Source organism: Mastigoproctus giganteus, chromosome 10, assembly GCF_048544385.1.
Source record: "Mastigoproctus giganteus isolate SK-2022 chromosome 10, ASM4854438v1, whole genome shotgun sequence".
Lineage (NCBI taxonomy): Eukaryota > Metazoa > Arthropoda > Arachnida > Uropygi > Thelyphonidae > Mastigoproctus > Mastigoproctus giganteus.
Genome location: NC_143584.1, coordinates 104,881,879 through 104,895,546, shown reverse-complemented (window position 1 = coordinate 104,895,546; position 13,668 = coordinate 104,881,879). Strand labels below are relative to the sequence as shown.

At 36.3% G+C, this 13,668-nt stretch overlaps 1 protein-coding gene across 1 annotated transcript in view; it reads right to left on the bottom strand.

Annotated features, from left to right (window-relative positions):
* LOC150079200 (caspase-3-like) overlaps positions 1-13,668 on the bottom strand; it is a gene marked incomplete in the record, with an annotated part of 195,330 nt that overhangs the window by 105,651 nt on the left and 76,011 nt on the right. Inside the window, 1 exon segment of the mRNA XM_090384135.1 lies at positions 839-921. Coding sequence (XP_090240261.1) covers positions 839-921 — 83 coding nt within the window.

Genomic DNA, 13,668 nt, shown 5'->3' with positions numbered 1-13,668 from the left:
AAATATCACTTGTCATCCATGCTTTTTTATTAAAGGTGTAGTCAACTTCCAAAGATTTTGTGCCTCTAAAACATCTTGGGTTTTTTGATGTTCCGATGACTAAGAGTTAATTTTTCACTTCCTGTCATATTTGCTCCAACTAGCACAGTGATTCTTTCTTTGCTTTGTTTTCCGCCAAAACATTTATCATCCTTAAAAGCAAGTGTTCTATTCGGTAAACATTTAAAGAATAAACCCATTTCGTCAGCATTAAAAACATCCTTATGCTCATATTCTTCCAAAGTCTTGTTCCTCCAACCGTTGCAATCTCCTTCAATTACATTAACACTTTCTCCACAAATAACCTTTTCCACAATTCTGTGGCACTTCTTAAATTTATCTAGCCATCCAGTGCTCGCATTAAATTCTGTATGTATGTAATGAGAAAATTGTAAAGAGAAGATTTTAAATTACTAAGGCTCTGATGGGGAATATCAGAACGGACATATGCACAAGTATCACCTTTAAGGCGAAAGGAATCATACAACAAATAATTTGGACAACTGAGATGAGCTGTGGATGAATCAGCAGGTAACCAAGATTCTGTCAGAAAAAGCACATGGGGTTTGGCAGACTAAGTGGAAATGGACATCAATGAGATTAGAACTGAACCCACAAATTTTTGTGAAATGAACTAGGAAATGTTTGGTAGGTTTTGATCTTTAAGCAGATAAGTTCACTCTATTAGCTGTAATAAATTTGTCAATTTGCTGCAAAAAAAAAAAAAAAAAAAAAATTAGGAAAAAGGGTAAGAAAAATAAAAGAACTATTTAATTTTTCTGTTTTTAGTTTTACTCACTCTGCTACCTTCTTTCAATTCTACAGCCAGTTTAACCTTTAACTGATGGATGCCTTCACTTTCACAGTGAACTCTGCTTGAATCTACAGTAAAAGAATATTAAATGAATCAGAGAACATGAAAATGGTCTTTAGTGCTGAGAATTATAGTTTATTTCATGCAGCAAATTAAAATATAACAATATATGCACATTTCTGGAGAGTACTACTTTTTTTTTTAATTTTTTAAATTTGTTTAAAGATAAAAAAAAAAGAATTATAATCCTTCAGTAATCAACCATTAGAATTTATAAATATGAAACAACGTAAGAGCAGTTTACTTTACAAATGCACATTCGCAATCCTAGAGAGAAGTACAAATTTTTAAAAATTCAGGTGAAAGTTATATAAGTAAGAAACTAATAAAGCATGATCGTCTACCTTTAAACTTAAGGTAATAAATGTTATGAAATAAAATCAAAAATGAATTAGAGAACATGAAATTGATCTTTATTTTAGCTTAACTAGAGGCATATGATGCAAGAAAGCAAGCTTTTATAGCATCAGCCAAAAAAAAAAAAAAAACTTCCCATTTCACCCATCCATTCATTTTAAATAAACAATTCCAGAAAAGTGTATGATACACTTAGTTCAAGAAAGGCTCACTGCCTGAGGTCCTTCCTTTGTTTAGACAGCCATCTACCTACTAGAAAACACTTATTTTTAGGCATCTATATACATTCCAGAAATAGGACCCACTCCAATTCTATTGGATGTAAACCACACAGTTAACCTCTCATAATCCATAGTAAACAGAAACAAAAACTACTGTATCACAATATAGATACCCCTGTAGATACACAATATAGATACCCCTACTTATATCACAATATAAGCAGGGGCCAACCGGACTAGCCGGGTAGGTAAAGTGCCAGCCTGGCAACCCAAAGGTCACAGGTTCGAATCCAGCCTCGGACTTGGATCAAAGTACTGCAAAAACCTTGGGAGGTGCACATTATGGCCACAGGAGCCAATGCACCAAGTACCAAAAAAAAAAAAAAAAAAAAACAGTAAAGAAAAGCAAAGGATATAAGAGGATTCCACACCCAAATTCAGAAAAATAATAGAACACATTATATGTCACAAATGTTAAACTAGTCATAAAAAGATAATTCACAGTATAAAATATATTCAATTCTTTTAACCCAGTAATGGCTACACTGATCTTTTCTTTACGCCAAAAAAAATAAGAATAAAAAAAATTAAAACTGAAAAATGGCAGTTAGAGTGATGCAAGTGTGAATTTTTATATTCCTTCACTATGGTTTTGACTTGTTCTGCATCCCCAATTTTTTTTTTGGAACACATGACCGTATCCATAAATAAATCATACCTGAGTATCGTGCATTCTTCAATGTGCTGTTCATTTAACAGTAGGCTTGAGCATTTGTTCAGAATGCCACGATTTTGTAATAAAAGCGAACATCATTGTTGGAAAAATTACCTCCAGAGGGACATAGAAGTCTAGCATTCATTTATTTATTTCTGGTTTTGTAGTTTACATGTCACTGTTTCAGTTTGAACTGTGTCAGTTAAATTATAATTTTTTGGTGGATAATGTAAGTCATATTACAATTTTTTTTATCAATGACAAGACTGCTGTTTTAATGCTATTAGTGGACTTTAGTAAGTGGAATTCTTATTTCAGTTTTTGGAAGTCTTGAAACTAGTTTCTAAGTATTGACTGGAGTGACAGATATGTGCAGAACAAAGTATAGATATGTTGGGAAATATGCCATACTAGTGTTCAGCTAGCATAATGGCACACAACAGCAGTCACCAGTGGACGCCAGTATGATACAAAATTTCTTAACACATTGGCACTTCACTCTCTGCATGTATTACTGTCCAATGAAATAAAGTGCCCATCATTACTGTCCAAAGAAATAAAGTATACCTATTATTATTACATCAACATCCAATTTCATTTATGAATTTATCACTTTTTATTTGAGATCTGAATCATATATATCTGATTCACATATATCCGATTCACACGTGCTTGACTGGAAAAATTTAATCAAGCATGGAAGAATGGCAGGAGCAAATCTGGCCCTCAAATTATTTATATTTTTTTAAAATAAATTTTTAAAATAAATTTTTAAAAAAAGCATATATAGCAATACCCCGCATCCACTGAAATCCCAGGAAAGTAGGTGGCAGGACCCGCCAGAGTACTCTAGCATCAGTGGTGCACCCGGTCAGCCTCCCCGTGGCACGGTGTGGTAACATCGGGTCCCACTAGGGGCTCGGCGGCTAATAGACCGGAGGAACAAAGGGCACAACACAATATACAGCACGACACCCACATACTTCAAATCTCTGGCCCGATACAATGTATACCCACAGAGATGGGAGAAATCCCAGGAGCCGTTAGACACTAACATACCTTACACCCCGCATAGCACTGATATGTGAAACCGCACTGATTGAGGTATAATTATAATGGGTTTTAATTGAATGCGTACCAGAGAAAGTCTATAAACAATTTGAAATTTAAAAAAATATTGCAAAAATTTTATTAATGAAAAGGTAACATTCATGAGAGATGAGAAAAAAGCTTTAAAAAAGCAGTTGTTTATTTTGGTATTTCAATAATGAAGTCTGGTGAAGTCATCTCTTCTTTTTCTCGGTGTACAAGTCTTTGTAGCATCGAATCCCATCTTGTAAAATTTGCCATATCTTGATGCTACATTCAACATTCAGATCTCCATTCATAATTGCCTCGCAGGCCATGTCAACCCCCCAAAAAACTTTATCTAGTTCTTCTGTTGAAAATTGTTTTGGTGGTACTTCAGTGTTCTCCACTTCAGAATTGTTTTCCTCTTCTGAATATGCAGTTTGCTCGTCAATTTCAAAGAGAGTTGCATCATCTAAGTCGCATGTGAGTCAATGCAGTCACGTACATTGGCAGTGTCCAAAGTTTCAAATCCCAAGTCTTTTCCTACCTTCACAATGTCTTCGGAAATTATCTGAACTTGCGATTCAAAACCAGTGAAATCATTCACCAAATAGGGCAAAACATTCTACCAAACAGAACGCATGTTGTTGGCAGTGATTTCTAGCCAAGATGCAGATATATTTTCGATCACATTTAAAAGGGTAAAAAATAAATTTTGAAATGAAGAGTTGCAGCTGACTGCCTGAAAGGCGCTACTGTCACATGAGCATGGTAGACAATAGAGTTGGCACCGCAGCATATGTACTATACCTAGGGTATGACAATGCAGCATATATGTATAGTACCTGTCTAAGCTATTGAATGAGTTTTAAAATGTACAGTAAATTTGACTTAAACTTAATTGAAAACCATGTTATAGTGAAGCCCATGCTGTTTGAAGCCATGCTAAGCAGGGGCCGACCAGGCTAGCCGGGTGGGTAAAGTGCCTGTCTGGCAACCCAAAGGTCGCGGGTTCGAATCCAGCCTCGGGCTTGGATCAAAGTACTGCAAAAACCTTGGGAGGTGCATTATGGCCACAGGAGCCAATGCACCAAGTACCAAAAAAAAAAAAAAAGTGCTAAGCAGGGTATTGCTGTATTGACTTTTATCTGAAAACTTTTTAAAATATATCTGTGCCAGATGCTTAAAATATATTCCACAGGATTACGTGCATTTACCTACATCTGGATATCATATTCTTCTCTTTCTTGCCGATTCCCTTCTACTCTCACTCTGTGTGTGTGTGTGTGTGTGTAATTTGGGGTTTTTATTTTTTTTTGGCTGGTGCAGCATAAGCCTCAGGCTTCCTTGTACCATATGGCTAATAATATTAAACTATTTTGATAATTTTTTTAATCCTGTTTGATACTAACTTATAAAATATTATGAAAATGTTTTAGCTGTGGAAAAAAATGGTTCTGGAAAAGGCAGTTCCTGTGCAGATGCTTGTTTCCTGCTTAAAATTATCAATCAGAAAGGAAAATAATTTAATTTACAAAATTGTCTGCTTTTCAATATTAATTCTTCTGACAGAATTAATATGAATATGGTGCAAATATGAATGAGAATTTGTTTAATAAAATTTTAATGACACTTAGTATCAGTAATATAAAAACATGGTTACTTCTTCAGATAGTCAACCTCTTTATTGGAACACTTCTGCCATCTTCCTACCTTAAGTCTTTTTCAGAGAAGCTCTGTAGTTGTAAGAATCAGAACTGCACAGCTTTTGTTCTTAAAAAAAAAAAAAAAAAAAAACTTATGTACCCAACGTGCACTTTGCTTAATTTTAACTCCTTTGTTTTAACAGTATAAAGAAAATTAATGATTTTCTCTATACTGATATGAACAAATATTTACCAGTCTTTTCAAATAATGTCATTAATCTTCTGAATATCTGTGAAAATTGAAGCTTTAAAACGGTAACCACCCCATCTGCACTCATTTTCAAATATTTTTGGTTAAGGTACTCCCCAAATGATGTTAAATAATAGTATATACTTACAAACTTTTTTTTTTTTTTATATACCATTATTTTTAGTATCATTTATTGTGTTAAGGTCCCCACTTTAAGTGGCCTTTTCTTGGTCCTAATCATCCTCAGATAACAAAAGTGCACCCCCCCCCCCCATACAGTAAACTCTAAAAACTAGCACCCCTGGAGAATGAGAGGGTAATAAAATTTTCCAGAATTTACTTCAGAGATATACCTAGTGTTGAAGTTTCGGGGAAGCACATTTCAATGACTATCAAGCACTAATAACTAAATTTATTTACAAAAGTCAACATTTATGGGTGATTTGTTATTCATATTCATTATACCATTTTATTCAAATGAAAAACACAAATTGTTTAGAAACAGAAACCGACACTTTAGCAGTGGTTGGGAAATTCATGCCAAAACATGTTCCACATTTATTAATGATGTGTTACAATTGGTTGAATCTGAAAGAAAATTGCACAATGATCAGAAGTCCAATCAACACAAACTCCAAGAACAGATTTTGTTTAAAACAGAGGAAGAACAGAGCATTAAATCAATATTGGACTGACCAATAGAAGAAAGGGTAAAGGATAGATCAGGTTTGTTAAGAACATTAAGTTCGTGCTGCAGGATAATCTTCGAGAAGAAGACCACAAGGGTTAGAAGAAGAACAGAACTAAGTCATGGACTTGGCATTAAAATCACCAGTTACAATAAAATTTGCATGGCACAAGATTCTGAAAGCATGGTGGAGAAAAGAAAGAATTCCATCAAATTCATCTTCAGAATAAACTGAAAAGAAATAGATACTTCCAAAGAGACCAGATGAGCAAGTTACAGTTTGTAACTTGCTCATCCAAACAAACAAAGTAACCTCCAAAACATCATTCAAAAGCACAATAGAACAAGGATGTTGTTGTGGAGCATATAAGACTTTTGGTTGTAGGAAACCCAGTAATCATCCCATGCAAATAATAAGGCTCCTGAATTAACAAAATATCAACAGATTTCTCTTTCCAATAGAGAAAGGAACTCTTTCTCTATTGGAAAAGTGCCAATGTATCTCCAATACATAAGGGCGGTTCTAAGAGTGAATTGATAAATTACCAACCAGTCAGTCTAACTTCGGTACCAGGGAAAATCATGGAAGCAATGATCAAGGGTGGAATTATTATTATTAGCCATATGGTGTAAGAAAGCCTGAGGCTTATGCTGCACTAGCCAAAAAAAAATTGAGTTATGATGGGAGAGAGAGAAAGTAAGAAGTAGAAGGGAATCATCATTGATATTCAGTGAGTATGGGCTTGGCATAGGGTGTGCCAAGCCCATACTCACCAGATGGGAGCCCCTGGAGTAGAATTGAGGACCAATTAGATAGAAATGAAATTCTGAAGGAATCTCAGCATGGTTTTGTAAAGGGAAAATAGTGTTTAACAAAATCAGTTAGCTATTTTGACAGGGTCACTCATGAGCTGGATTTAGGGAATAATTTCAACACTGTTTATTTGTATTTCAGCAAAGCATTTAAGACTCGATCCCACATGAGCGGTTACTTTATAAGCTGGAACAGGTTGGAATCACAGAAAAAATTCTTAGATGGATAGCAGGATGGCTTCAGGGCAGGAGGCAGAGGGTTGTGATAAATAGTTATTCCTCAGATTGTAAGAAGTGGTGTTCCCCAAGGATCAGTTTTGGGACCACTGTTTTTGATTGTCATAAATGACATTGATGAAGGGATAGATGGTGTGATTTCTAAATTTGCAGATGATGTAAAGATTGGTAGAGTAGTTAATGATCACCACCAAGCAGAGCTTCTTCAGAGTGACCTAGATAGACTTCACGGATGGTCAGAAAAATGGCAACTATGCTTTAAACCAACGAAGTGTAAGGTATTAACACCTGAGGAACAATAACCTCAAAATAACTTATACAATTGGTGGAGTTGAACTAAATCCAGTAGTGGAGGAAAGGAACTTGGGTGTTACGGTCAGATGTGAAGTTCTCTGAGCATTGTAGATAGATTGCAAGGAATGCCCATGGTATCCTATCGATGATGTATTGAACATTTGCTAGTAGAGATAAGAATGTCATAATCCCATTATACAAGAAGAAGCTCCATATTTGAACACAGTATTCTAATGACGGGTAATTCACCTGGCGATATCGGCATCCATATGAGGAAAGACTTCGAATATGTGGGTTGCACAGCTTGGAAACTAGGCACATTGGAGGAGACTTGACTGAGGTGTGACTAAGGTGAAGGCTCTAAGAGGCATAAGTAAAATGAATGAGGCCAAAATTTTCACGGTTATAAATGAGTCTAGAACTAGGGGTCATAAATTCAAGTTATGGGGCGGGGGAAGACTGTTTAGACTGGATTGCAGGAAGTTTTATTTTAGCCAGCAAGTTATAAATTACTGGAATAAGTTACCTACATGGGTGATTACATGAGGCAGTTTGGTGAAATTCAAAGGTCAACTGGATAGTTACCTATAGGAGGAGGTAAATACATAGATGTCTATTTCCTTTTCTTTTGTTAATTATCTATTTTTTTTTTAAATTTTCTTCTTATTATTATTTTATTTTTTTTTTTTATTTTTTGGGTGGTTCAGCACAAGCTATAGGCTTCCTTGTACCATGTGGCCATTGCTAATACCAATACTTAATCTGCAACAGTTATTGATTTTTGACCATTAAGCTGAACAACTTTCACAGAAAAATGTGTTAGAACTATAATTACGATCTGAATTTAAGGCTGTATTATTCATACTGAGTATGATTCCTTACATTTTCCAAGGCTCATATGTATTCACTACAGGTAACATCTTGAACTGGGTGAATAATTTTAACAGAAGAATTGTTGTTGTTATATGGTTTTTAGGAGCATTAGCAACTAAGCCCTTATTGCTCCGAGGATATGCGGTGGGAATTCCCTGACTTTTCGCATCCTCCGTATTTGGTGGTCAGGGGCTTGAACCCCAGTTTAATCAAGAAGCAAGTGCTACGCACTGCTGCTCCTCCTCCTCCTCACGGAGGCGCCAGAAGAATTGTGTGTGTTAGAACTATAATTACGATTTGAATTTAAGGCTGTATTATTCATACTGAATACGATTCCTTACATTTTCCAAAGCTCGTATGTATTCCTACAAGTAACATCTCGGACTGAATGTTTATGATCCTTCTTTTTATGCTTACAGCAGTTGCAGCAACAAGGGAGGCTGATCTTTATTGGGACAGTCCTTGAAGACATGTGCACTACGGGCACAGTGACTGCAAGATGGAACATCCTGAGAACAGGAGGCAGTAGTGTGTCCGTAACCAAGGCATGAAAAACATCTGGTAACCACTGTGAAAGGCTTACATGTATGAGAATATCAGCCAATATACAGCAGGCCCCCGTTATAACGTGGTTCGTTGTACGCTGATTCGCTATAATGCTGTTCTTATATTATAACCGGTATCAGACTATAACGCTCTTTTACAGATTGCATTTTTGGCATATTTAACGAAATTGTTTCATTTGATGGAGCCAATAGCTTGAAAATGAATAGCAAAACAGCATTAAAACGTTTCCCATGCCAACTTGAGAAATTTTCCCACACTCAGTGAAATTTTCTTGCACACTAATTTAATTGCAGTACAGTGACTTGTTACTTGGTTCCGAGATCAACATTTTAAAAAATGATCAAGTATATTGCTCAAGTATCTGCGTTATATGCATTTATCCGAAGTCTAGTCATCACTCAGTGCAGTATTAGACATCGTGCGTAACGGACAGTTTACTTCAACATTGTATTGTAATTAATGCAACCAAAGCAGTTACATTTTCGAAGAGTTAATAATGGCCGATAAGAATGAAAAAGCAACGTCTGGGCGTAGTACGAAGACTATAAATGTAAGAAAAAGACTGAATTTGAAAATTAAATTAGATGTTTTGAAGTGAATCAATTCCGGTCAATGACAAGCGGATGTGTGCCATAATTTAGGACTGGCAAGTTTAACTGTAAGAATAATTATAAAAAATAAAGAATTAATTTTAGCAGGGGGAAAGACAGCTGTTTCGCTGCAAGCAACTAGTGCTAGGCTGGCTATTAGGATTGAAATGGAAACTAACTAATTTTATTGTAGATAATATCCAATGCAGAATTCAGTTAAGTTAAATATTATAAAAGAGAGAGAGAAAGATTAGCCAATATGATGATCTGAAGAAAACTCACCTAAAAAAAAAAAAGTGGAACCATTTAAAACTTGTAACGGCTCGTTGAATAGATTTAAAATCCAGGAAGAAGCCGCAAGTGCAGATCAAGGAGCCGAAACTTTCAAAAAAGAACTTGTTAAAATTATTGAAGAGGAGTATTGTGTGTTATACTTATCAACAAGTTTTTAACATAGATAAACAGGATTTTTGGAAACGAATGCCTAAAAGAAGTAAGAAGTTTCATACTGAAAGAAGAAAAAAACATGCCAGGTTTCAAAGCGGCGAAGGATAGGTTGACTTTATTGTTGGGTGGTAACACTGCGGGGGATTTAAAATTAATACCCCTTTTAGTTTATTTTGAAGAGGGCCAAAGTTCAACCCAAAATCGACACATTTTTCATGATTAAATTCATCAATTAAATCAATTTAGATCAATTAAATTCATGATTTTAATTGGAATTAAGTTTAATTTTGATACGTAAGTAGTTACCACATAATTATATATGTATGTAACGCAGAATATTTTATATGTACAAATATTTGAATATTAAATATTTTGACCAACATTTTTGCATCTTTTCACTACCATTTATTATTGATTAGGAAATATCCTATGGCACCGACTGCTACTCACAAATACATGTTATCCCGTGGGAATGCAGCGCTCGCTTAGCACTGTTTTTCCGGAACGAATTATCAGTGTTAAGCGGGGGTCACCTGTATAAGAGTTTTAAGGAGATAGGAAATTTATATATTCTTGGAGAAAAGCCCAGAATCCAATTCACAGTTGGTCTAGATTTTGAGGAAGTACTAAAACAAAAGGTGAAGTCATCAAAAGAAAAACCTTGTTCACTAAAGTTTTTATAAAAAAGATCCTCAAGTATTTCTTCCTTGGAGGAATTTCTGTCCACATCGTAAATTAAAATGATTAGTTTTAGAATTTTAGGCAGTTCCATCTTATTGGTTGGTTTCAGAATTTTAGGAGGTTCCACCCATATCAGTCAGTGAACTTAACGAAGTTATCATACATATATCTTCTGAGGTGGCTGTCTCTAAGCAACACCTTTGTTCTTTATCATTATTTTAGAGTTTATTTTAACATTTTTAAGGACTGTCGGACACCTAGATATGTTATCAAAAATATCTTTACTGGTGGAACAAGTACTAGAATCTGTAGCTTTCATAAGATTATGTTGGACTTAGGTTTTGATTGAGTGAAATCTATAGAAATAGCAATATCCAGGTTTTGTTGGTAATGGTTGGACAGTTTGGTACTTGTATACAGGCAGCACAGCACTCTCCCTTGAATTCTTTAAGGCATCCGCATAAGATGTGGTATGCGAAGCTAAAGAGGAAAAAATATCGATGGTTTTTTGCAATTCCTCATTTCTAAGTTTTTCATTGTCTATAAATAGACTTAAGAAATCCTAAGTCACCAAGTTTTTCATAAAGGAAATTAGTAGTTGCTTTAGTAAATCTAATGCTTTCATTAGTAAAAAATTCAACAATTTCTTTATGTATTTGATGAGCCTGAGCTCTAGCATCAACCAGAGCATCAGTTACTGAAACAACGGTAGTAGTAGTAGTGGCATGTGATGCAAGAAAGCAAGTGTATGAGCTTATGCAGCATCAGCTAAAAAAAAAAAAAAAAAACACACCATTCCCTCCAAATGCCTCAGTTCCTCCTTAAATTTATTCAACCTATCAACTTCTACAACGACAGATGGAAGTTTGTTCCAGCAATTAACCACCCGATGGCTAAATGCAAATTTCCGCACATCTCTTCTACATCTGTCTTTTCTTAATTTGAATTTATGCCCCCTTAGGTTCGTAATCTGAACAAGTGGAAGGATCCCATCAGAATTCAGCATGCTCAACCCATTCAAGGCCTTATACACCTCAATCAGATCACTGCAATTTGCAGAACTTAATCCTCTCTTGGTAAGAGGATCCCTTCATTCCCCTCACCAATCTTGTTGCCCTTCTCTGTACACACTCAAGCAAATCGACATCCTTCCTAAAATGAGGCCTCCAGACCTGTACGCAGTACTCAAGGCGTGGCCTGACCATTGCCTTATACAGAGGGACAATCACCTCCTTTTCCCTGCTAGCAAAATTCCTATATATCATTGACAAAACCCCATGACCTGCCCTAGCAGCCTGTCTGCACTGCTCAGAAAACTTCATATCTGCCTGCACAATTACTCCCAGGTCTTTTTCATTTTTCTACCACCTTAAGTGTACTACCACACAGTTGGTATGTTTCTCTGGGGTTACTTCTACCCATATGCAGTACTTTGCATTTGTCAAGGTTAAACTTCAGTTGCCACTTCTTAGCCCATCTGTCCAAATTATCTAGATCCTGTTGCAGTAGCACACTGCCATTACTGTCATTAACAACCCTGCCAACCTTTGTATCATCTGCAAACTTTGACACTAAGCCTGATATACCTTCATCAATATCATTGAAAAATATACAAAACAACAGTGGACCCAAGACCGAACCCTGTGGGACTCCACTAATAACATTAGTCCACAAAGAGCAGCACCCATTGATTACTACCCTCTGTCTTCTCACACTGAACCATCATTTTATCCATTGTAGCAACTTACCCTTAATACCATTCTGCTCCAATTTGTACAATAGTCTTCCATGCGCAACAGTGTCAAAAGCTTTCCTGAAATCCAAATATATGATATCAAAATTATTTTTTGCATCCAGTTCCTTTGTAACCACATCATAATAACCAATCAAATTTGTCAGACAAGACTTTCCCTTAACAAACCCATGCTGTGTCTGAATTATTGCTGCAGTCTTGTCTAGATGATCCTGCAATACATCTTTAACCAGTGATTCCATTATTTTACCCGGAACAGAAGTTAAACTAACTGGTCTGTAATTACTTGTGTCACCCTTCGATCCCCCTTTGTGAACTGGGGATACATTTGCACATCTCCAGTCCATGGGAACCTCCCCTGAGTCCAAGGATGCTCTCATAATTATGGCTAAGGGTTTGCTTAGTTGTTTTTTGTTTGCTGACAGTCTTGATTTTGAGAATTACCATTAAGAGAAGAATCTATTCTGACAAGACTTAGCATAGAGGATGGATTTAATTTTGAATCTGATTGACTTGACGTTATGCTCTGTGTAGACTCTCTCACTGCTGACTAAGTATGCCCCTTCGTGATAGCAGCATATTCAGACAATTCCAACGTCTACCAACAAGACAAGACAATGAACCACCCCACAATGCTTGGCAGGTTGCTAACTGGTTTCGAGAACATGACAATGAATTCTCTGTCCTCCCAAACTCAACCCAACTGAACATTTTTGGGACCTACTGAAAGGTCATTTGATGCTATTACCATCCACCTGACAATGTGAGAGCATTACAAGACACACTGTGCAACCCATAGATAGCAATACCACAGGACACCCAACAACACTTTTGGGGTCCATGGCAAGTCCTGTACAGGCTGTATTATGGGTAAAAGATGGCCCCAACTCAGTGTACATAGTGAGGAAATGTATTTCACAATAGCACCTCTATACCTCAGAGTGTGCATTACACTTTAAAATATAAGGTACAGAATCAATTCATTTTTAAAGTTAACTTTACAATGTTGGAGCTTCAAAATGATGATACAGGCTATTTGCTTTACTGAAATTATACGAAGTTAGGCAAAGTATTTTGTTCTTCCATGTGTTTTTGTGAGAAGGATTTTAACTGCCATGCTAATTCAATGGGCAAACTGAGTGGACAAAAATCATGGGATACCTACCTAGTAACAGGTATGCCCACCTTTTCGCCCAGTAAGGGCAGTCACACAGCAAGGCATTGGTTCACGAAAGCATTTCAGAGGTATTTTCATCCATGCTTGCTGCACCGCTGTCCATAATTCTGTTGCATTCCTGGGTGGAGGATCCAAAGCTCAAAGGGACCTTTCCACAGCATTCCAAAGATACTCCACAGAGTTCATGTCCGATGAATGGGGAGGCCATTTCATGGTGGTAAAATCTGCAGAATGCTCTTTGAACCATGCTCTAGTCACCATGGCTCTGTGGGGAGGCACACTGTCCTGCTGGAAAAGTCCATTGCCTTGTATGGTGCATGATGACCATGAAGGGATTCCTTGTTAACATGACGGATGCATAGCTTCGTGCAGTTT